General features: G+C 38.3%; 1 protein-coding gene across 4 annotated transcripts in view; it reads right to left on the bottom strand.

The window, feature by feature from the left end:
• LOC118571689 (protection of telomeres protein 1-like) overlaps positions 1–22,018 on the bottom strand; it is a 53,108-nt gene that overhangs the window by 7,738 nt on the left and 23,352 nt on the right. For all 4 annotated transcript variants that reach the window (XM_036170903.1, XM_036170905.1, XM_036170904.1 and 1 more), the window contains 7 exons: positions 15,993–16,148; positions 12,670–12,839; positions 6,211–6,299; positions 5,143–5,205; positions 4,107–4,263; positions 1,815–2,020; positions 1,066–1,201 (listed from right to left, as the gene is read on the bottom strand). In XM_036170903.1, the coding sequence (XP_036026796.1) occupies positions 1,066–1,201; positions 1,815–2,020; positions 4,107–4,263; positions 5,143–5,205; positions 6,211–6,299; positions 12,670–12,839; positions 15,993–16,148 (977 nt within the window). The remainder of the gene's footprint in view (positions 1–1,065; positions 1,202–1,814; positions 2,021–4,106; positions 4,264–5,142; positions 5,206–6,210; positions 6,300–12,669; positions 12,840–15,992; positions 16,149–22,018) is intronic.

The raw sequence follows: 22,018 nt of genomic DNA, 5'->3' as shown, positions 1-22,018 counted from the left end.
TAGGAAGGTGAGAAGAAACGAAAGGAGAGAAAAGAATGAGGGCTGTTCATGTCAGAAGCAAAGCCCAGTCTATGGACTTACTCAAGGGAGAACAGCAGAACATGATGGGTTTTGATATTTCAATTAAGTAGTATATAAAGCTTGCCGGACATTTAAAGATATAAAGACATTGAGTACCTCAGAGGAATTAGCTACAAACATTCATTTTTACTTTAAGGCTTAAGTTTTTCACTCATTGTGTATGAAACAAAAACAAAAGCCATAATCGTGTAGCTCTGAAAATGGCAGGCAATATTTTAGTGAAAATCAAAATTTAGGTTCATTATAACAACCAAGAAATGCTATACACTTAGAAGGAAAGGGAGGGGGTAGAGAAATGGGGCAACGAGATCTATCCAGGCTGCAGTGCAAAGCTTCTTGAAGCAAAGCCTTTGCAGAGTGATGGTTCCATCAGAACTATAGGATGCTTTGCTTTGCTCTCCTTCTAGGACTGAGCCCGTAGACTCCGAACTCTGACCCTTTTCAGTGGCAACAACTCTGCAAAATGCTGGATGCAGTTCTGGAACTCACTCAGTTTTCAACTCTGAAATGTCCCTTTAGCTAGCACCTAAATTCTTGTGGAAGAAATAAGTTTAGTTTGTGACTAAAACAAAATGTTGTAAGCCTTTTATGCCACACACAGTGTGCTTAAATCTCTAGAAATGTACAAGAAAAACTGGGTACAGACACTCTAGAATTTACAACAGGGTGGCATCAATACTTTCTGAATATAGCGCTCAGCGTTCAGTTGCTTGCCCTGACAATCAGTCATCAACAGAGAGCTCTAGTTTGTTACTGTTCCCTTGCATGTTGAGTATTTCACCACACAGCACCAGACTAGAAAAGATCAAAACTCAAAATGCACAGGACCGGTACCAATCTGTATCGCTGTCACACAATCACTACAGCTTGGAGACTGTCTCTAAGTAGGAACTGGCGCAGTAGTATCAACTGAACGTAGAGTAGCTGGAGGATAAGCAATAGAGACGCAGTTGTGATTCTCAGATGCCTGAGATGAATACAGACCCGTAGTGACACATCTTTCCTCGTATGAGGAACGGTGCTGCAAGGTCTAGGAGCTCCAGGTCCTCAGGGCCAGACCTCACAGGGATGACACCATGAAACACGCTTGACAGGCTAGAGATTTCACAGAGCCGACCTCCTGTTAAAACAATAAAGAAACTCTGCAATAGAACACAGAGAATCAGGGCAAGATGCAGGATTGCTTTAAGTAACATGTGTGACATAGCAAGTGTTACAAAGAAATGTACAGAAAAGAGAGTTACAAATTTAGAAGAAAATTTAAACTTTGTATGACAAAAAAAAATATGAACCGTTACATAAGAATTAGATGGAAATAAGTAGCACAATTGCAATCTCTTAGAGTTGACAAGTTATCACGGCTTTTCAAGGTTCCTTTCCCTGACTTAGGTATCTATGGTTGAAAGATTTTCATCCCAGTATTAGGACCCAACAGTGACACCCAGAGGCCGAGACAGCTTCACATAAGCAATTGGCCAATTTATTCGATCCACTCAGAGCTGTGAGATTATAGACAGGAATCCAACATTGTAGGTAAATTCGAGTTTAATGCATAACATGAAAGTGAAATTCAGGTAGATGTGTGTGCTCATATATATTTGAATCTGATATATTGTTTTGAGAAATTTAAGTTAACAGTACTTTTACTTGATAGGTACTAGGTGCCATAAGATATAGTTGACAGTAACGGGAAAAATGTACAAAAGAATAGTTGAAAAACTAAAGTGTCTTACCTTCTATCAAAATTAGACATTCATTTGAAAGAGGGAGAATGCCATCATTTTTCACAAAATGGACAGTGACCTGCCGTCCTCCTTGACCTTCAGTGGTCCAGACTTCTGAGTCATACAACGATGTACCTTGCAGCTTGCTCTCTGGGGCTTTAGTTGCAGCATCTTGCAAAATTTTATCCACATTTTCCTCATATGGAACTTCTTGCCTAAAACGATGGATGACAAATTATCAGCAAACAATCTAGGTATATTCTTAAAAATTCCAATTTAATAGGTTACTCAAAAACAAAACTATTTTAGGGGCTGAACAGATGACTTAGAGGTTCAGAACACTGCTACTCCTGCAAAGAACCAAAGGTCATTTCCCAGCACCCACATGGTGACTTGCAATCATTTGTAACTCTAGTTCTGAACTTTGTGGGTAATAGAGAAACATATGGTGCATATACACGCATGAACGCACCCATGTGCATGCAGGCAAAACACTCACACAAAATAAAATAATCTAAAACAAACTTTAAATACTATTTCATATGCAGATTAAACCAGCTACACTTGCTTAAATTAAGGATTTAAGATTTAGTTAATTTCAGATTTAACAAATTTCACTCAACAGGTGTTTAACATTATATGAGTAGGTAAAATCCATACCATAGTCACAGACAGGTTGTATCTGTGTGGGTACACGAATGCCATGGTACATGTGCAGAGGTCAGAGGATAATCTCCTACCATGTTGGTCACAGGGACTTCACACAGATCATCAGGCTTGGCAGCAGGCATCTTCACCTGCTAACCCATTTCTCTGGTATATACCCAGTGTAGAGCCCAGGGTGACTTACAGTTATTCCCAGTCCCAACCTGTTGTCCTGTACAAGTAGCCATGTCTTCACCCCAGTTAATGTCATTGTCACAGGGCACCTACTTTAAAGCATTACTGCCTTCATTTGTCTTTAGTAATTGGTAACTCATACTAGTCTCATAATGTACCGCTTAGTAAAAATGGCAGGGATTGGAGTTAAAAGGCCGAAGTTCTTACCCTGATTATTTCACCAGCTGGGCATGTATCTTTGGGTGATTTTTTTACACTTTCTAAGATGCTTTGTCTAGAAGGGCATCAGAGCATAACTTTATTCTTGAAAAGCTGTATAACCTTATGGTGTTAAATGAAATAAAACCTACTAATGTTTCACAAACAACCTAAAATCTTCATAAATAGTTTAATCACAACTGCGAGTTTATGACCACATTGGTAGAAAACAGATTCCTCAGTTTCTTGTTAAGTAGATTTTATGATTGGCTTTCTTCTCAAATACTATAGTCTCAATTTTTCTAAGACAAAAAAAAAGTATGTAGACTATTCTAGAGAGATATTAACAAATAATATGCAAAAACAAGTATGTGTACATCTCCAGATACATTTACATATAACAGGGCAGCAGAGTGAAAGCTTGATGCATAGTGTGGTAGTTTGAAAGAAAACGGCCCCCACAATGGCACTACTAGGTGTGGCGCTATTGGAGGAAGTGCCACTGTGGGGGTGGGCTCTGAAGTCTCTTTGCTCAAGCTTTCCTCAGTGTGACTTTCAGTTGACTTCCTGCTGCCTGCAAAATGGAGCACTCTTAGCTAGAGCACTTCTGCCTGCATGTCACCATGCTCCTTGTCATAATGATAATAACTGAAACTCTGAAATTGTTAAGTGAGCCACCGCAATTCAGTGTTTTCCTTATAACAGTTGCCCTGTTCATGGTGTCTCTTCACAGCAATAACAGCCCTAAGACACACACTATCGTAATGTGCATGTTTGTGCACTACTTGTATTTTCCAAAAGGCCACTCTATATTTTGAGGGACTATGGTACAGTGCATTGAAAAGATAAACAATATTTAAAACTATCTAAACATGTTTTGAGATGAATATATACTGATAAGAAAAAAATTTCCTATATGCCTATATGTATACATTCACATAAAAACTGGTGTTTACTAAATCAGTTATCAAGCATGACAGGAAATTTTGACTTGTGTGTATCGAAGCTACCATACATTCGATTTCAAGCCTGAAAACATGTTTTTTATTTATTACTAGGAATGACTCAAAAGGATTTCCTTTGTAGCAATTTAGGACTTTCTCTTTAAATCATTAGCATTCTTTTAAAATACTACAAATTAAATAATAGTTTATTCATTTCTTAGGACTTAAAACCACACATACACAAGCACACGCACACATATGGACATGCATATATACAAACAATAAGACATGAAAACTTTTTTAATTGGAAAATACTTACAATGAATGGCATTTAGGACAAAGAAGTTTAACAGACTGGAGAAGTCTTTTGGGTTCATATGATCTCAGTTTTGCTAGGATTCGATATTGTCGAGGAATTCTTTGCTTCAAAATGGCACACAGTGATGTCTTCTCTAAACAATGGTGATCTGTAAGTGCTGTAAAGAATTTTTACATTAAATCAGAATAAATAAAGTATGGGTGTCTTAGGTATGTTCAGCATGAATTTCCCTGAAGCATGAATATACCATAAAAACAAGTTACCTCAGCTACAGTCACAGTGATTCTATGTGTGCACTTGGCCCGTGGGTGCAGAGCCAGGCACATGCCAGGTGCTGAGTAACAGGGCAAGGGATATTTTAATTATATAGTAGCCATGAAAGGATTTCTGTATGGGACTAATAGAAATTCCTACAAAATTTCTAATTTATGGGAAAAAGTAAGGTTTATTTTACCAATAAAATGAATGGTACCTGTGTAACATGTAAAATTGTGCATTTTCAATATCTTACACAAACCCCTTCAGGCAACAGCTTATGTTCTAACTGGAATTTGATCAAGAGACATTAACAAAACACATTCACTAAATATTATCTGCCCCCCGAAGAAGTCACATGGCTTCCGGCATCTGATAAATACGTACTATCACTGTTTTGGGGCACAGGGTAAAGAGTTTCTTATATACAGTGTTAAACACTGTACTATTTTATTAGAGTTAATATAATAATTAATAATTATGACAGAATTTATATCATTAAGCTAAGAACATACCAAATGCTACAAACTTTATTTATAACTTAAAACACATATTCAACATAGAGATATGCACATGTATGGGTTCTATATTTACACCTGTAGGATGAGGCAGGGGAATAAAAGCTAAATACAAGCACTGAGTATCCCCATAAAAATCTACTGTCACTGTAGGGATTGGTTGGGAAATGCAAAAAAGGTGTCTATGTGCTGACTACTGTACCAGCAGCAGGTTTACAAAGCATGCATCTGTGCTTTGGTTACTGTACCGGAAGTGGGCTTACTTGTAGCACAGAGTTGCTGACATCTTTCTACCTCGTACAGTGAGACCAAGTCTGATTCGGAGCCTACAGGAAGAAAAAACAAAATCACATACCTGTAGCTCTTTAAAATGTCTGTTAGAAGCTTAATGCAAGACTGAAGCTATATAACACTATCCAGAGAAACTGAAGAAAAATCTAAATAAATGTTGAAATGTCTTTTTCCCCCAATTTATTTGCAGAGTCAACATAATTCTAACAAAAATAACAGGGTTAGTCACAAAAACTGATAGGCAATGTCTCTCCTTTCTTTTAGGGGAATTTTGATAATTGAGTAAGACCGTGAAAGAGAAGAACATTAATGTATTTATACTACATGACTTCAAGACATAGTAATCAAGAAACTAACAGATCAAAGAGAGCTTAGAAATCAACCCACACTTTGACTGCTGACAAAGGAAGGCAGTTCATAAAGAATATAGTATTTTTACAAAAAATGACTTTGCAACTACTAAAAATTGTTAGTAAGGGACAGTGCAAAGCCCCCAAATACACTTCTATTTAGACCCATTTGATGTTTTGGTAGACACTGAAGCCATCTGAACATGAAAAAGAAACATGGTGCTCTAATCAGAAGTTTTTCCATCGTGCTAATGAGCTACGGATACATGTTCCATCACAGATGAATCTCTGAACACGGTACAAAACCACACGCACATTTCCATTAACCTCTATGGAAAGAATCCCTTTTCGAGACCTGGACGTCAAAAGTCTACACATCAAAAACCAAGATGCCTATGAGCAAAAACTATATGGGCTAATTAAGATAAAACATTATATACACATCATGAAGTAAGTAATCATTATCACTCTAATTTGAAAATGTAATTGCATATTGAAATGTAAAACCAGCTTATTTTTGGATACAGCAAAGATAAATGTTGAAGGTATTATTTTAATATGAATACACATGCACAACCTGTATAGACATAGGAATTTTAAAAAGATACATAGGGAAAAAACATTCAAAAAGATAATTGTGTTCATGAAATTACGAGAAAGTAAACTATCGGTGTTATAAACTGTCCTTACTTGAAGGCGTTAAACAGTTGTCCTCATTTTCTGATTGACAGGTATCATCTGAGGGCTGAATGGCTGCCAAATCTACAGATTCTAAAGCTCTGAAGTGGAAAGATATGAAGCCAAATTGCATAAGAAAGTCAATATAACAATTTAGGTCTCTAAATTAGTCACTCCATCCAGGAGTTCATGAAATGATAAAATTTGGCAGATTCCAGTCAATGGTTTGTATAGCTTTAACCAAATTGTCTGAGAACTCAAACACCCTCAAAATTAAGAGCCGAAGTCAAACACATATTGAGTAGAAGAATAAGTCATTGGAACATTACAAAAATAATCAAACAAACTGCCTAGGAATATAATGGCTAATATTCAAAGTTGAGATAATGTCGCTCTAGTTTAGAAAAGTAAGCACCACCAACTAAAGACACTCCCTCTTGATATGGACAAACCCCTTTTCCCCTCATAGTTCTACTTGGCAGCCCCCTTTAGCCTCTCTTTCTAGCCCATCCATCTTCATTCCTTTCTGACTCCACTGACCAGCAAAACCCCTCTCTACCAGGGATCCACAGCTCTGACAATAGGCTGAGACCCAGGGAGTGGACTGACATTCTTCTTCCTGTCTCCCTCATTTTAGTCTCCTCACACTTAACTTTAGTTCCACTGCAGCCTGCCCACCACTGAAACCCCTCATCCTTGTTCACATCCCCTTGGGACTCAGGGTCTTGGTGCAGATCCAGGACCCTACTAATTCTTGAACATCACCCCTTTCAGCCTTTCCTTCTAGCCCATCTCTACTCCTTTATGACTCTATGCCCACCAGCAGAACAGATCTCTCTCTACAAGGGATGCTACAACCTTCACATTTCACTGGGACTTAAGGATCCTACAGCTGCCATACTTGGCTAAGACACAGACTGGGCAAAAGAAATCAAAGAACAGAACATCTACCCAACATAAACAAGATCAGATATCTACACCAAGAAATACCTCAAACATCGTAACTCCAGATACCTAGATCACAACCTAGAAACATAAACATGAACACCCAAGACCATATGCCCCTTCAGAAGGCAGTAACTCTACTGCAATAGAACCCTGGGAAAAGCAATTCAGTCAAATTATAAAACCAGGACTTTTAAAATAGCAATTATGAATGTTTTTAAAGATGTTAAACATGATAGGAATAAATGCCTTTAGTGAAGAATTTGAAAAGGCGAACAGTTGAAATAAATGAAATAATTAAAGACATGAAAATAGAATTTAATAAAGAGAATTACTAAAGAAAAAAACCCAAACTGAAATAAAACTGAAAACGAAAATCTGAGGATGTCAAAAGAAAAAAATCCTTGGGTAAGTTTCACCGACAGAGTATAAGACATGGAAGAGAGAACTTCAGGTCTTGAAGACAAGGTAGAAGAAATTGACAGATTTAAAAAAAAAAAAGGACAAAGACAAAATCCAAGCACAAAATATCCAGCAAACTGGCACACTATGAAAATATCTTTTCCATGGATAATAAGAATAAATGAAGAATAAAACTGGGTCAAATGCACAGAAAATATTTTCAACAAAATAATAAGAGAATTTCCCAAATCTAAAGTGAGGCATGTTTACCTAAGCAGAAAAAGCATACAGAGCACCAAATACAAAGGACCGTAAGAAAAACTTCCCATGATATACAAAATCAAACAACAAGCCAATAGAATGAAGAAAGGATATTAAGGGATGGAAGGGAAAAAGACCAAGTATCATATAAAGACAGACCTATTAGAATAACAATTGACTTTTCAGTGGAGACTAAAAGCCAGAAGGGCCTGGCCTGAGACCATGGACGCCAGCCCAGACACCTGTACCAGCGAAACTATCAGTCACAATATATGGTGAAAGAAAAACATTTCAAAATAAAAACACATTTAAGCAATTTCTGTGCACCAATCTAGCTCTATGGAAATAACTAGAAGGAAAATTTCAGTCCGATGAGAAGGTTAATTACACCCAAGAGGATAAAAAGAATAAATAACCCCAGAAGTTAGTCTAAATTGGGGAGGGGACACTCCACACCACAATAATAGAACATCAAGTATTAATAAATACTATTTAATAACTCCCCATATTAGTGGCCTCAGTTCCTCAATAAGAAGACATACTAACCGAACGGATTAAAAAACAGGATCCATCCTTTAGATGCATCCAAGAAATACACCTTTTTTTTTTTTTTGAGAAGAAAGAAATATAGAACATTTTATTAAACCAATTCACATGACAAATCTTTACAGTGTGCAAAAGCATTATCCCACAGCAGTAACGTGTGTATTTAATACATTATATGTTATGCCCAGATTTCGGGGACCCCCAAAAGACCACCAAGAAGACCAAATACATATGTAAAAGCAAAGAGCTTTGAACTTGGTGTCTCTGTCCGACGCAGTGGTGAAAGCAGAGAGCCCTGAGCTCAGGGGGTGTAGAGTTTTTATCATAGCAGAGGTTGGGGTGAGGGGATTTCTGAGGGTTCAGGACCCTGATTGTCTGACATTTGTCTAGGGGTATCTGTAAAACAGAAACAGGTGTGTGCTAGACTCAGGGACATCTGGCCATCTTATCTAATCTTAACTAATGGGTGGAATGTTTGGGATGTCAGGTGCTTCTCCTTAGATGTAGACCTTCCCTGGGTGGGGTCAGCTTATTGCTTTTCCTGGCCCCCTCTAAGCCTGTTATGACAGCTGTGTGATCAAGCTGTTTTGAGCCTCCTACATTATATAATGTATAATGTCAGATCAGGGCAATTGCTGCATCCCACTTGTACCATGTATCATTTATCTGTGTTAGGAATATTTAGAATCCTGTCTACTGGTTATATTTTTATTTATTATTATTATTATTATTATATTTGTGTTTAAATTTTATACATCAGCCATGGGTTCCTCTGTCCTTCCCCCTCCCGCCTCCACCCCCACCTTCCCCCAAGCTCCTCCCCTCTATTCCCATCTCCTCCAGGGTCAAGACTCCCCTGGGGATTCATTTAAACCTGGTGGATTCAGTACAGGCAGGTCCAGTCCCCTCCTTCCAGGCTGAGCAAAGTGTCCCTGTGTAAGCCCAAGGTTTCAAACAGCCAGTTCATGCACTGAGGACAGGTCCTGGTCCCACAGACTGGGTGCCTCTCAAGCAGATCAAGCTATTCAATTGTCTCACTTATCCAGAGGGTCTGATCCAGCTGGGGGCTCCACAGCCTTTGGTTCATAATTCATGTGCTTCCATTCGTTTGGCTATTTGTCCCTGTGCTTTTTCCAATCTTGGGCTCAACAATTCAAGCTCTTACAGTCCCTCCTCTTTCTCGACAATTGGACTCCAGGAGCTCCACCTGGGGCCTGGCTGAGGATCTCTGCATCCACTTCCATCAGTTACTGGATGAGAGTTCCAGCATGACTGTTAGGGTGTTTGGCCATCTGATCACCAGACTAGGTCAGATCAGGCTTTCTCTTGACCATTGCCAGCAGTCTACAGAGGATGTATCATTGTGGATTTAAGGAGACCTCTCCAGCACTCTGCCTTTTCCTGTTCTCATGTGGTCTTAACACCAAGGACAGATACCACCTCAGGTAAAAGAATGGAAAAAGTTATTCCAAGCAAATGGAACCAAGAAGTAAGCAATGGTAGCAATTTTAATACCTGACAAAATTGAATTTACACCAAAATTAAGAAGAAAAGATAGGAAGACACTACCATACTCAAAGGAAAACCTCAAGAGGATACTGTAGGCCAGGCAGTGGTGACACGCCTTTAATCTCAGCACTCAGGAGGCAGAGGCAGGCGGATGGATCCCTGTGAGTTTGAGGCCAACCTGGGCTACAGAGTGAGTTCCAGGAAAGGCGCCAAAGCTACACAGAGAAACCCTGTCTCAAAAAAATAAAAAAAATTAAAAAAAGATACTGCAATTCTAAATATTTCTGCACCAAACACAAAGGCACCCAAATTCATAAAAGAAACACTACTATAGCTAAGACAATATACCAACCCTCACACAGTAATAGTTCCTGACCTCAATCCCTCACTCCTGACAATAGACAGGTCATCCAGATAAAAACAGAGAAATGCTGGAGTTAAATAAGATCATAAGCTCAATGAACCAAGCTCAACTGACTGAACAGCATTCACAGAATGTTCCATCTCAGTACTAAAGGGCATATTTTATCCTCAGCAGCCCATGGACACTTCTCAAAAATAGACTACATATTAGGACAAAAAACAAGTCTCAACAGGTACAAGAAAACTGAAATAACACCTTGTATCCCATCTGACCACTATGGATTAAAGCTGAATATCAACAACAACAGAAAGCTTAGGAATTCATAGAAACTGAACAAACTACTATTGAAAGAAAACTGGGTCAAGGTAGAAATTAAGAAGGGAATTAAAATTTTTATAGAATTGAATAAAAATGGAAATATAACATACCTAAACTTATGGGACACAATGAAAGTGGTTCTAAGTGGCAAACTAAGAGCCTACATTAAAACTCTGGAGAAATTTCATATTAATAATGTAAGGAAAAGCTCTAAAGAAACAAGAACAATACCTTTAAAAAAAGAAAGAGATCAAGTTCAGAGCTAAAATCAATCTCACCCATCTACAAACCATGCAAGCTCCAGCTGTTACCTACCTGAAATATACCAATGAAATATTGGCACAAATGTTAGCGAAGTAACTCACCATTTTTAAAAATTGGATTAAGAGCCGGGCCGTGGTGGCACACACCATTAATCCCAGCACTCAGGAGGCAGAGGATCTCTGTGAGTTCCAGGCTAGCCTGGTCTCCAAAGCGAGTTCCAGGAAAGGCACAAAGCTACACAGAGAAACCCTGTCTCAAAAAACGAAACAAAAAACAAAAAACAACAACAACAAAAAAATTGGATTAAGAGCCACTCTATGAGATGGTATCCATACATGACACTGGTAAAGTAGACAAGAACCAAGGACTAAATAGGTCATGGGCCCTATGGGAAAAATAGGATTATTCTGCTAAAGGAATGCAGCAATAAATAACTCCTAACGACACATTGGTATACCCATCGAGCAGACCATCACTCAACCTCATCAGGAAAACTTCTTCTTGCAGTAGATAGTACTTAATAAAGAGATAACAACTGGAGAATATGTATAGCTGAGAGGCTTTGAAGCACTCAGGACTAAATCAAAGCCCTTCCCTCAAGGCTTAGAAATCTAGGCAGAAAACTCTTAAGAGCCATAGGTGGTAGGTGACTCCAATGAAATAGCACCCTCCAGAAACATGACTGATGCACACATGACCTCACAGAGACTATGACAGCATTCATAAGACCCACAGATGTTCGGATTAGACAAAACCCCAGCACTGAGGTGGGAAACTAGACACAAAGACCCACCCCGAATGGAGAAGCTAATTATAAATGATACCTGCTGACAATGGGAAAATCAGTTTCCTGCAATGGAATGTCAGTGAGTAGGTCAAACACTCTAGAGCAGGACTCATGCCCAGGAGGTATTTGGCCAACGCAAAAGGAACTCCATGTATTTTTGCTGATCTTGATGCACTCTTTGCTTTGTTATTATCTGTCTCTATTAATTTTCTTTTGGCACATACGTGCGTGCGTGTGTGTGTGTGTGTGTGTGTGTGTGTGTGTGTGTCTGTGTGTCTGTCTGTCTGTCTTTTGGTTTGTATTCCTGTCTGTCTGTCTGTCTTTTGGTTTGTATTCCTGTTTGCTTTGTTGAATTTTTCTTTGAGAGAAAGAATATGAAGTTGTGTGGGTAGGAAAGTGGGAAGGATCTTGGAAGAGATGGGGAAAGAGAAACAGTATAATTAAAATATATTGCATGAAAAATATTTTAATTAAGAAAAAATATTGGAAAAGTGAAATAAAATGCTGATATACTGTGAGTTATAATAATATGGAACTAGCAAAATAGAAATTTAATGTTAAAAGCAATTGAAATAAGTTAAAACTGGTATGGCAGTAATTTTATGCCAGTTTATGGGATGGTGTGCTTTCTCTGTGAAGATGCATGGATTCTCCCTCTAGAATGTGAAAGTGTTTCTCTACATTGTATCCACTGGAAACACATGGGAGAACTGAACTCACAACAGTCTTTGCTACATCTCACTACTTGGACTAAGAGTCACTTTTCATTTGGCTTACATATTAAAAAATAAACAGTGTGGAGTTGGGTCTAAGGAGGTATATCAATGGCTCAGTCTGCCTAGACTGGTTTAGGGAATAGATCAGTGGCCCAGTCTGCATAGACAGGGTTAGCGGGGAGATCAGTGGTCCAGTCTGCCTAGTCAGGACTGGAGTCTGAGTTAAATTCTACTCAAGGCAAAGAGGAGAAACAGGAAAAAAACAAAGGCCTCACATAGCCCAGGAACGATGCAACCTTGTAAATTAACCTAATGATGGTCACATTTATATTTTCCAAACAGGGATATAAAATACTCACCTTTTCAGCTGATCTACATCAGGGTTACTTTCTGGTAAGACCTTGATCCCTCGACCATAGCTGGTCCCTCCATGAAGATGAAACTCCAGCCTTATCAGTGAAGTGATGGACTCTGAGTTAACTGGTTGAAGTTTGGTATGGAGACTATAGATTCTAAGGAAGCTTCCAATCTGAAAGATTATTTAAGAAGATCATTTCAGAAAAGGGGCCTAATGAAAACAATTTTTGATATTTGAAATTTTCATAACCAACAGGAGGTTAGTAACTTCAGCAACCAAGGACACCATCTAACCAGAGGACAGTGGCTGCAGGGCAGCACTGTGCATTAGCATCAGCTTCATGGGTTCCATATCAGATTGTGTATGCAGGGGCATGCTTGTGCACACACCGATGTGCCCATTACACAACACAAGCAGGCCCATTCCAGAGGTCCATCAGTAAAATATATTGAAGGAATCCAAGATGTAATTAAAAATTTTTGATAGTTATTTCTGAAAAGAATTTGCTTGAATAAGTTCAAAATGAGATTAAACATGAGGAATAAAATCCTCTCACTATGAGACACTAGAAAACATTGATCATGTAACTGCATAAAAATCACCTTTATATTTTCACAGGTTAATTTTTTTGATAGTCACAGCAATGCTTGTGCTGTAGCCTTCTGACTGCTGAGATTATATCTATGTGCCACCATTTGCTTTTCCCCATCCTACAAATTCTATGGAAATCAAAATTTTTAATGAAGCTCTTGTACTTTTATCACAATCTTACAAAATATATTCTGTAAACTGAAATGCAGGATTAAGCCAGAATTCTGAATTAATGATGCTAGAGTCAATATCAGCTACGTTGCTAAATTTAGTCTAAAAACAACTTTAACTAGAGAACTTAAGCTTTTTCAATGAAGATTTCAATGAAGTGAGAAAATGTAGTAGGCCATTCAAAGCTAACGACATTTAGAGCTAGTGCTGTAGTACAAGCCTCTACCGGCACCTATGGGGGAAAACAGTTTATTGTTTATGCCATGGGTTCAAACCCAGGCTGTGTAATCATGTTTTAACAAAAATACTGACATCTACCAAAGGAACAAGTCAGACAATGTAAACTGCACTGACTTTTATGTAGACTTATAAACAAAACTGGCCGCAAACAAGGACACTTCATTCACTTACATAAAAATAGCATTCCTGAATGCAGCAGATGAATGAGAAGCCACCTTTCTCTTTTTTCCTACAAATCCTGCATCATTGTGGTGACATAATACAGTGGAAAGAGGCATCGAATGGAAGGAGAGGGGAGAGGGTAGGAGGAAGAGAGACAAGCAGCCCAGCCCAGCTTTAGCTCTGATGGGGCACAAACAGTGAAGAGTAAGTCAGGGACAAAGATCCATTCTCCCAACACCACTCCTTCACTTTCAAGGGTCCTTCTTGGCAGTCCCTCTGGGTTTTCTGAGGACAGGACAGAAAGGCAGGAGGAGGTGTCTAATCTACTCTCCTCCACCTTCCTTTACATGTTCCTATATCATGGTTGCAGTGAAGAATATAGAGGTTTGGAAAACAGAAGGAAAATATATATTTTCTAAGAGAGATCCAAAGTGACATACTAGAATAGTAAATAAAGCAATTTCTATTTTGCATGATTTTTGGAGTGTTTCTTACTTTTTTATTAGTAGAGCAGATTTTTGTAACCTTGAAAGGACCAAAAAGAAGGCTGAAATTTGGGGAGGAAAGAATTACATTAATAAACAAAGGCTTAACTATCAAAAACATAATTTCCTTCCTATTAACTTTTAAAGAAAATCATAGCCAGAAACATCAGTGTTCTTCATGACATATGAAAAATTTCTCTAAAAATGAGCATGAAAGACAAAGGCCAAGATCATTCTGGACAGCAAAAGGTTGAGCCAGCAGGAACACCAGAAGGTTCCACATGCAGCTTTACTTCAGAGGAATCTAAAATAACTGCGGTAAAATCTTCAGGAGGAAGTGTAGTAAATGCACAAGGGTTTATTATCCTTCACCACAATGCATTATTAACAAGATTTATAAGCCAGAGAGAACTTATATTTCTGAACAGATCACAGAGAAAAGATGACAAGTTGCTATTATCAGAAATGCCTTCTGGAGACAATGTTGTATCTTGTTAAAGCTTGAGTAAATGTTATGAAATGTGCCTGATGCTTACTTATTATTTGCTTAGTCTTGTCAGTAATACAGTAAGATTCTACAAGCAGAGGAATGACCAAAAAAAAAAAAAAAAAAGTGTAGTTTAATCCCTGAAGACAAGCTTTCATGGTACCGGAAGGGACCATGCGAGCTTCCAAAGGAGAGAAGCAACCAACAGTCCTACCCAGCTATGATGCCTCTGAACTACAACAATGACCAGCATGGCACAATAACCCTAAGGGTACAGCAGTAGCATGCATAGCTTAGTGGGAACCAACAGCTCTCTAACTGGACTTAATGCCACCTTAACAAGAGGGGAAACCATGCCTGGTACTGAACATCTAGCTAACTACCCATGGATCTTGGAGGAGTAGTTATCACCACTCAGAAAGGAAATTTCTTTAAAATGGACAAAGATCATTTCAGAACAATGGCCAAAATGTAGAATTGTAGAGCGTAGTCACGATAAATACATCAACAGCGCAAGTCTTGCACCTAAAGTTCAGGAATCATTTCAGAAGACAGGGAATAAATATTGTAAGACCCCAAGGAACTGGAAATTTATGGTGACAATGTGTCTCCTAGAAATATAAGAGAAACTAAATCTGTGAGTCTCATCACCAAGGCTGCCTAAACATGACCTGAACAAAGATAATAGCAACAGACATGCTAATGTGGAAGAGAGAAAGACCATGATGCTTCAACCCTAGACAAAAAACTGCAGGCAACGGGGTGCCAAAAATGGGAGAAATAGTCTCCAGGGAATAGCACACCAATTGGTTATCTAATACCAAATGGTCAGCAGTAAAACATACATACAAATACATTATAAGGATCAAACAAACAGTATTTATGTATTTATGAAACACACACAATCACATACACATTAACAACAAAGGAGGCCAAGAAGTTGAAGCAGGCAAGATATAATTACATTCTCTAATAAAAATTACAATGAAAAAATTTATGAATGCATAAGATGGGCTTTCTTTAACTTGGACACATATGTTTTATAAGCTTAAAAGCAGAAAACAAGCAAATTTAAAATTAATTTTTATATTCTAAATGACAAATTGTCAACCAAAATTATATGAACAAAAATTACAAGTAAAAGGAACACAGAAACAAAACAGCATGCATCTTTCTAGTCAACATCACCTTCAGGGATTTTGCCATTTGGACATGATTATCATAAACTACAATGTCTATCACCAGATTCTGTAGCCGCAGAATGTGACTTAAGTCACCTTCGAAAACAAGGTCTTGCAAGCAGACTCTCCAAGAGGGAAACTTCGTCCTGGTGCCATCCCATACCTGCCACAGGGTGGTAAAGCAAAGCTTAAGAATCTTTATGTAAAAAGAGAGTCAAATTTAAAAATGAACAGATGTATGCTGGTATCTTTAATACTTTAAAACGAGATGTCCATCATTCTGTGACTGTGAAATGACTAAATATGAACTGTTGTTAATATACAAAATGTAGAAAGATATGAAGATGGAAAAATCACCCTATGATACCACACAAAACATTAACTTACTGTAGACTGACGTTTTTTCTATTCTGTGCTCAATCACACCCTGCTCACACCCCCACCTCCAGCTCTGGGTATGTATGACTTCTGAGTTATTACCAAAACAAAGATATGAGATGAAATAAAATTGTTAAAACCATGAGATTGCACCTGTTTAAAACAGAATATGCTTGGATAAATTGTAACTGAAAAGCATTTGTTCTACATAGTACAAATAAAAAAACAGACAAAAAGTATAATGATTTTTTTAAAAGATTTTTAAAAATTACTGAGTGCTGAAGAGCTGGCTCAGTAGTTGACAATGCATACTACTCTTGCAGAAGCCATGAGTTTGGCTTCCACCACCCATGTCAAGCATCTTACAACTGCCTGTAACTCTAACCTGCGGGGATCAGACTCACTCTTATGGCCTCTCCAGGCACCCGTATAAGTGTGCACATTCCCATACATATACATACAATAAAAAAATACATTCATAAACAACTGGTAAAACATGGTGTTCTGGTTAACTTTAACTGTCAACTTGACACAGCCACAATCTTTTGAGAAGAGTGCCTCACTTAATGCCAAGACCTAACTGGCTTGTGTGCAGGGAACTATTTTGATTGTTGATGGATACAGGAGGACCCAGACCACTGTAGGAAGCATCAATCTTGTTCCTGAACCAGTAACAAACCTGGTTGAGCATAAGCTTTTCTACAAGCCAGTGAACAAGTGGTAGCATCCTCCATAATTTCTGCCATACTTACTTACTGAGTTTTGCACGAATTTAGAGGTAATTTGGCATGGAATAGAAAGCTTCAAGTTCCTGATTGAGTATCTGCCCTGACTTCCTCTGGATTGTGATCTGGAAGTATAAACCAGATAAATCTTCCCCTTCCCTAGGTTACTTGTGGTCAGTGTCTTACCACAGCAACAGGAATGATACTAAAATATGCTGCTGCTGAAAAAACCTGAAATGATACATCAGATACATCATGATTACTAAAAAGGGGCCACAGTTAATACTGTGCTATGATTGAAAAGGGAAAGAATTATATTACTTTGCATACTAAACAAGTTTAATTCAGACAGAATAATGTCTGCTTGCCTCTGTTTTTAATATTTAATTAAAAATTATATCTGAGGCCAGGAGTTTAATAGTGCACAACTTTAATCCCAGATATAGGCAGATCTCTGCAAGTTCAAGGCTAGCCTGGTCTACATAGTTAGTTCTAGTACAGCCAGGGTTCTGTAGAGAAACCATGTCTCAAAAAACAAAATTATTTCTGATACATGAGAAACACCAGAAAAAAAAATTAAAATTCTATTCTCCAAAAGTAGTTAAGAAAATAATGTTGCCATATATACTTCCAAAAACATTTTTGCTATTTTTTTTTTTTTTTTTTACATTTGAAGCATTTCTTTATTGGGGTTTTGCTTTACCTTACCATAACTACCTGCCCTTTATGGCAAAGCGAGGTCTGTACATTTTCATATTTTACAACAGGCAATATACACATTAGTATATGAAATCTTTATAACTTTCTGAAACACTTAATATTGTTGTAAAAACAGGAACTTCCTCCTCCTAATTACTGATACTTACTTTGCCCTTGTAATAAAACACCTTCTGTTGAAACTTTTTTTTTTTAATTTCAAAGATGTGTTCCATTACTTATTGAAGATACTGAAATCCTTTCCATTCTTAGTATGTGTGAATGCCACCTTCCAGGCTTTCATTAACATGTATTACTTATTAAGGAAGTTCACTTGGTCTTACCAGTTCAGTTAGTGTAATAGTCTATTCCAACAAATCTGCATTTTAATGTGACTCTATCACATATTTGACTGTGCCTTTTCTTTTCCTAAGACATCTAAATTGTTTCAGAAGTTGTCATCTCCCAACCACAAACAATTAAGGGTTAAGTCTATAATTTGTGACTACTAATAAACTGATGTTCCCTGAAACCATTCTCTCCCTGAATTTGCCTGTTAAGTGGCCCTTCTTGGATTTTTATACTGACCAAAGTAGAATTCAAAATTATACCAGATTTTCTACATTCTTATTCACTCATTTATCCAAATAGCATCTTTGTAATGGTGAATATGATTTCTAACTGAAGTCCTTTACCTTCATGTTTTATGTCCAGAAATGTATGCTTATTTGGGAGGATTTTTATTAAATGTTCCATCACTTTGAAAGGTTTTCTATCTAGTGGTATTTTGTATTCCTAAAGGGCTCGACTATTGTGGCACTAGAACTAGAACTTGCTATGACTGAATCATGTATAAAGAATTGTTCATCATTATTTAGAATTCTTCCACTTATACTATAAAAATTATAAGCCATGAGTAAGGATCTCAGAAATTCTTACATTCATAAAGTTTTTCTTCTATTTGATTTCTTTGAGACTTGGTAGGCTGTGCCTCCCATATAGGCACAGGCATCATCCACATCCTGGTCCCTCCAAAGCATTCCCTCCCTCATAGTAGATTATCTTTGGAATGTGCCACTATGAATTTCCATATTTGCCATATTTAAACATTCCTCTCCAGTATGGATTCTTTTATGCTTGGTAAGATTTGATCTGATATTAAATGCCTTCCCACAATCATTACATCGGTATGGCTTCTTTCCAGTGTGGATCCTTTTGTGTTGGTCAAGGACAGATCTGTAATTGAAAGATTTCCCACACTCACAATTATAGGGCTGCTTTCCATGGTGAACACTTTTATGATTGATAAGACCTGAGTGTGAAATGTACGCCTTTCCACATTCATCACATCCATAGGGTTTTTCACCAGTATGGATCCTTTTATGCACTGTGAGGCCTGAGCTGCTCCTGAAGGCCTTTCCACACCAATCACACACATAAGGTTTCTCCCCTGTGTGGATCCTCTTGTGTTGGGAAAGAAGTAAGCCGTAGCTAAACCATTTCCCACACTCAACGCATTTGAAGGGTTTTTCCCCAAAATGGACTCTCTTATGGCTTAAGAGTTCTACTTGAGAAAAATGCTTTTCCACATTCATCACATGTATAGGGGATCTTGCCAGGGTGTGTACTTTTATGGTTAATAAGGCTTGAGTGTAAGATATAGGCTTTTCCACACACATCACACTCACAGGGCTTCTCCCCAGTGTGTATTCTTTTATGAACTTTAAGGCTTGAGTTGTTTCTGAAGACCTTCTCTCACACCTGTCACATTCAAAGGGTTTCTCTCTAGTATGAACTCTTTTGTGTTGAGAAAGGAGTGAGGTGTAGTTAGAAGATTTCTCACACACATTGCATTTGTAGGGCTTTTCTCCAAGATGAATCTTTTTGTGGTTTAAAAGGGTTCGGTATGTGATGAAGGCTTTCTCACACTCGTCACACTTAAAGGGCTTTTCCCCAGGGTGTACACTTTTATGATTTATAAGGCTTGAGAGTGAGATATAGGCTTTCCCACATTCTTTACATTTATAAGGTCTCTCTCCTGTGTGGATTCGTTTATGTACTTTAAGGCCTGAATTGTTTCTGAAGGCTTTTCCACACTCGTCACACCCAAAGGGTTTCTCCCTTGTATCAATCCTTTTATGCTGTTCAAGGGCAGAGCTGTAGTTGAAGGATTTCTCACAATAGCTGCATTTATAGGGCTTCTCCCCCATGTGGATTCCTTTGTGATTTTTAAGGCTTGAGCGTGAGATATAGGCCTTCCCACACACGTCACACTTGTATGGTTTTTCCCCAGTATGGAGCCTCCGATGGACTTTGAGGCCTGAATTGTTCCTGAATGTTTTGCCACACACATCACATACATAAGGTCTCTCTCCAGTATGAATGGTTTTATGCTGAAGAAGAAGTGAGTTATAACTAAAGGACTTGCCACACTCCTTCCATTCATGGGCTTTCTTTCCAGGATGAATGCTTTTATGGACTGCAAGGCCTGAACTATAGCTAAAGGCTTTGCCACAGATAGCACACTTGTATGGTTTCTCTCCTGTGTGGATCCTTTTATGCACTATGAGGCCTGAGCTGTTCCTGAAGGCCTTCCCACATTCATCACATTCATAAGGTTTCTCACCGGTGTGGATGACTTTATGCTGAATGAGAAGAGAGCTGTAATTAAAAGATTTCTCACACTCATCACATTTATAAGGTTTATCACCAAAGTGGATGCTTTTATGATTCAGAAGTGTTCTGCAAGTAATGAATGCCTTCCCACATTCGTCACATTCATAGGGTTTCTCACCTGTATGTATCCTTTTGTGGACCCTCAGACCGGAGCTATTACTGAAGGTTTTCCCACAGATGTCACATTCATAGGGTTTCTCCCCCGTGTGAATCCTTTTGTGGACCCTCAGACCGGAACTGTTCCTGAAGGCCTTTCCACACTCACCACATTCCTATGGCTTCTCACCAGTGTGGATCCTTTTGTGTTGGTCCAGAACGGAACTATAATTGAGGGACTTTCCGCATTCATCACATTTGCAGGTCTTCTCCCCAGAGTGGGTGCTTTTGTGGTTTATAAGGCTAGAGTAGGACATGTAGGCTTTCCCACACTCGTCACACTTGTAGGGCTTCTCACTAGTGTGGATGCGCTTGTGGACCAGAAGGCTGGAGCTGCTACAAAAAGTTCCCCTGCAGTCATCACACCCATCCCGCTTTTCTCCAGTGTGCATAATTTTAGGTTGAACAAGGCGAGAATTGTATTTAAAGGATTTTCCACAATCATCACACTTATGTGATTTCTTAACAGTGGTAGATTTCTGCTGTGGAGTAGGGTGCAAGTTTCCATTAATGTTCTCCAATTCTTGTTCACTAATTCTTGGTTCTATAGGGATAGTCGGGTACATGGCTGCCGGCGGGACAAAAGCGCCCGTTTTTGCTATTGTACGGGCATTTTCAATATATAAATGAAAGCATATTAATAAACAGACTATTATTAAAGTTTATTTTAACAAGTTCATGTCTGTAATTTTACTACATAGTCAGAGACCATTCTATGACAAACAAATAGTTCAAACAACAAGTTTTGCTTCAAGAGTACTTTTTTACACATTTAAAATTATTTCTATGAAGGAAATTTTAAAAATTAAAATTGTTAGATGGTATGCAAAGACTTGAGACATGTTTTAAAAGTGTCATTAAAAAAGTGAACTTTCTTGTACTCACCTCTCAATGCTGACTTTAAAACAATTCCTTGACCTGGTTCACACCCATCAATTCTGCAGCCTCAAGGCAGAGGAGCTGCCCAGGCTGGGGAGGAAGCTCAGCCACTGAGGTGAACCATGCCCCAGAAAGTGGCCCACTCATGCACATAGGGGCAGTGCTAAGGGACTTAGTGGGCTATTTAAATTTTAAAAAGTTAAGGACATGAAGTTGGGAGTGGAGTGTTTTGTAGAGACGAGGGGCAGTTAGAGGGAGATTCGGGAGGGAGATAATAATCACATTTTATTGTATACAGCATGAAATTCTCAAAGAAGAAATTTAAAAAACATAACAAACCCTTTCTCCAAGGTAAAAATCAGTTACTTGAGAGCTGGTTGACTTATCTACTTACAGGGGTGCTTTAGAGAGAAAATGCACTTTGCCTCTATCAGCTATAGGGTGGCAGGCTCTAGCTCAAAATTTAACTGTTTTTCTTAACATAACAGCCAAAGGGTGCTCTGTACACGGAGCCAGCATCTTT

The sequence above is a fragment of the Onychomys torridus genome, chromosome 21 (genome assembly GCF_903995425.1).
Source record: "Onychomys torridus chromosome 21, mOncTor1.1, whole genome shotgun sequence".
In the NCBI taxonomy this organism is placed as follows: Eukaryota; Metazoa; Chordata; class Mammalia; order Rodentia; family Cricetidae; genus Onychomys; species Onychomys torridus.
This window is presented reverse-complemented; position numbering and strand designations above follow the sequence as displayed.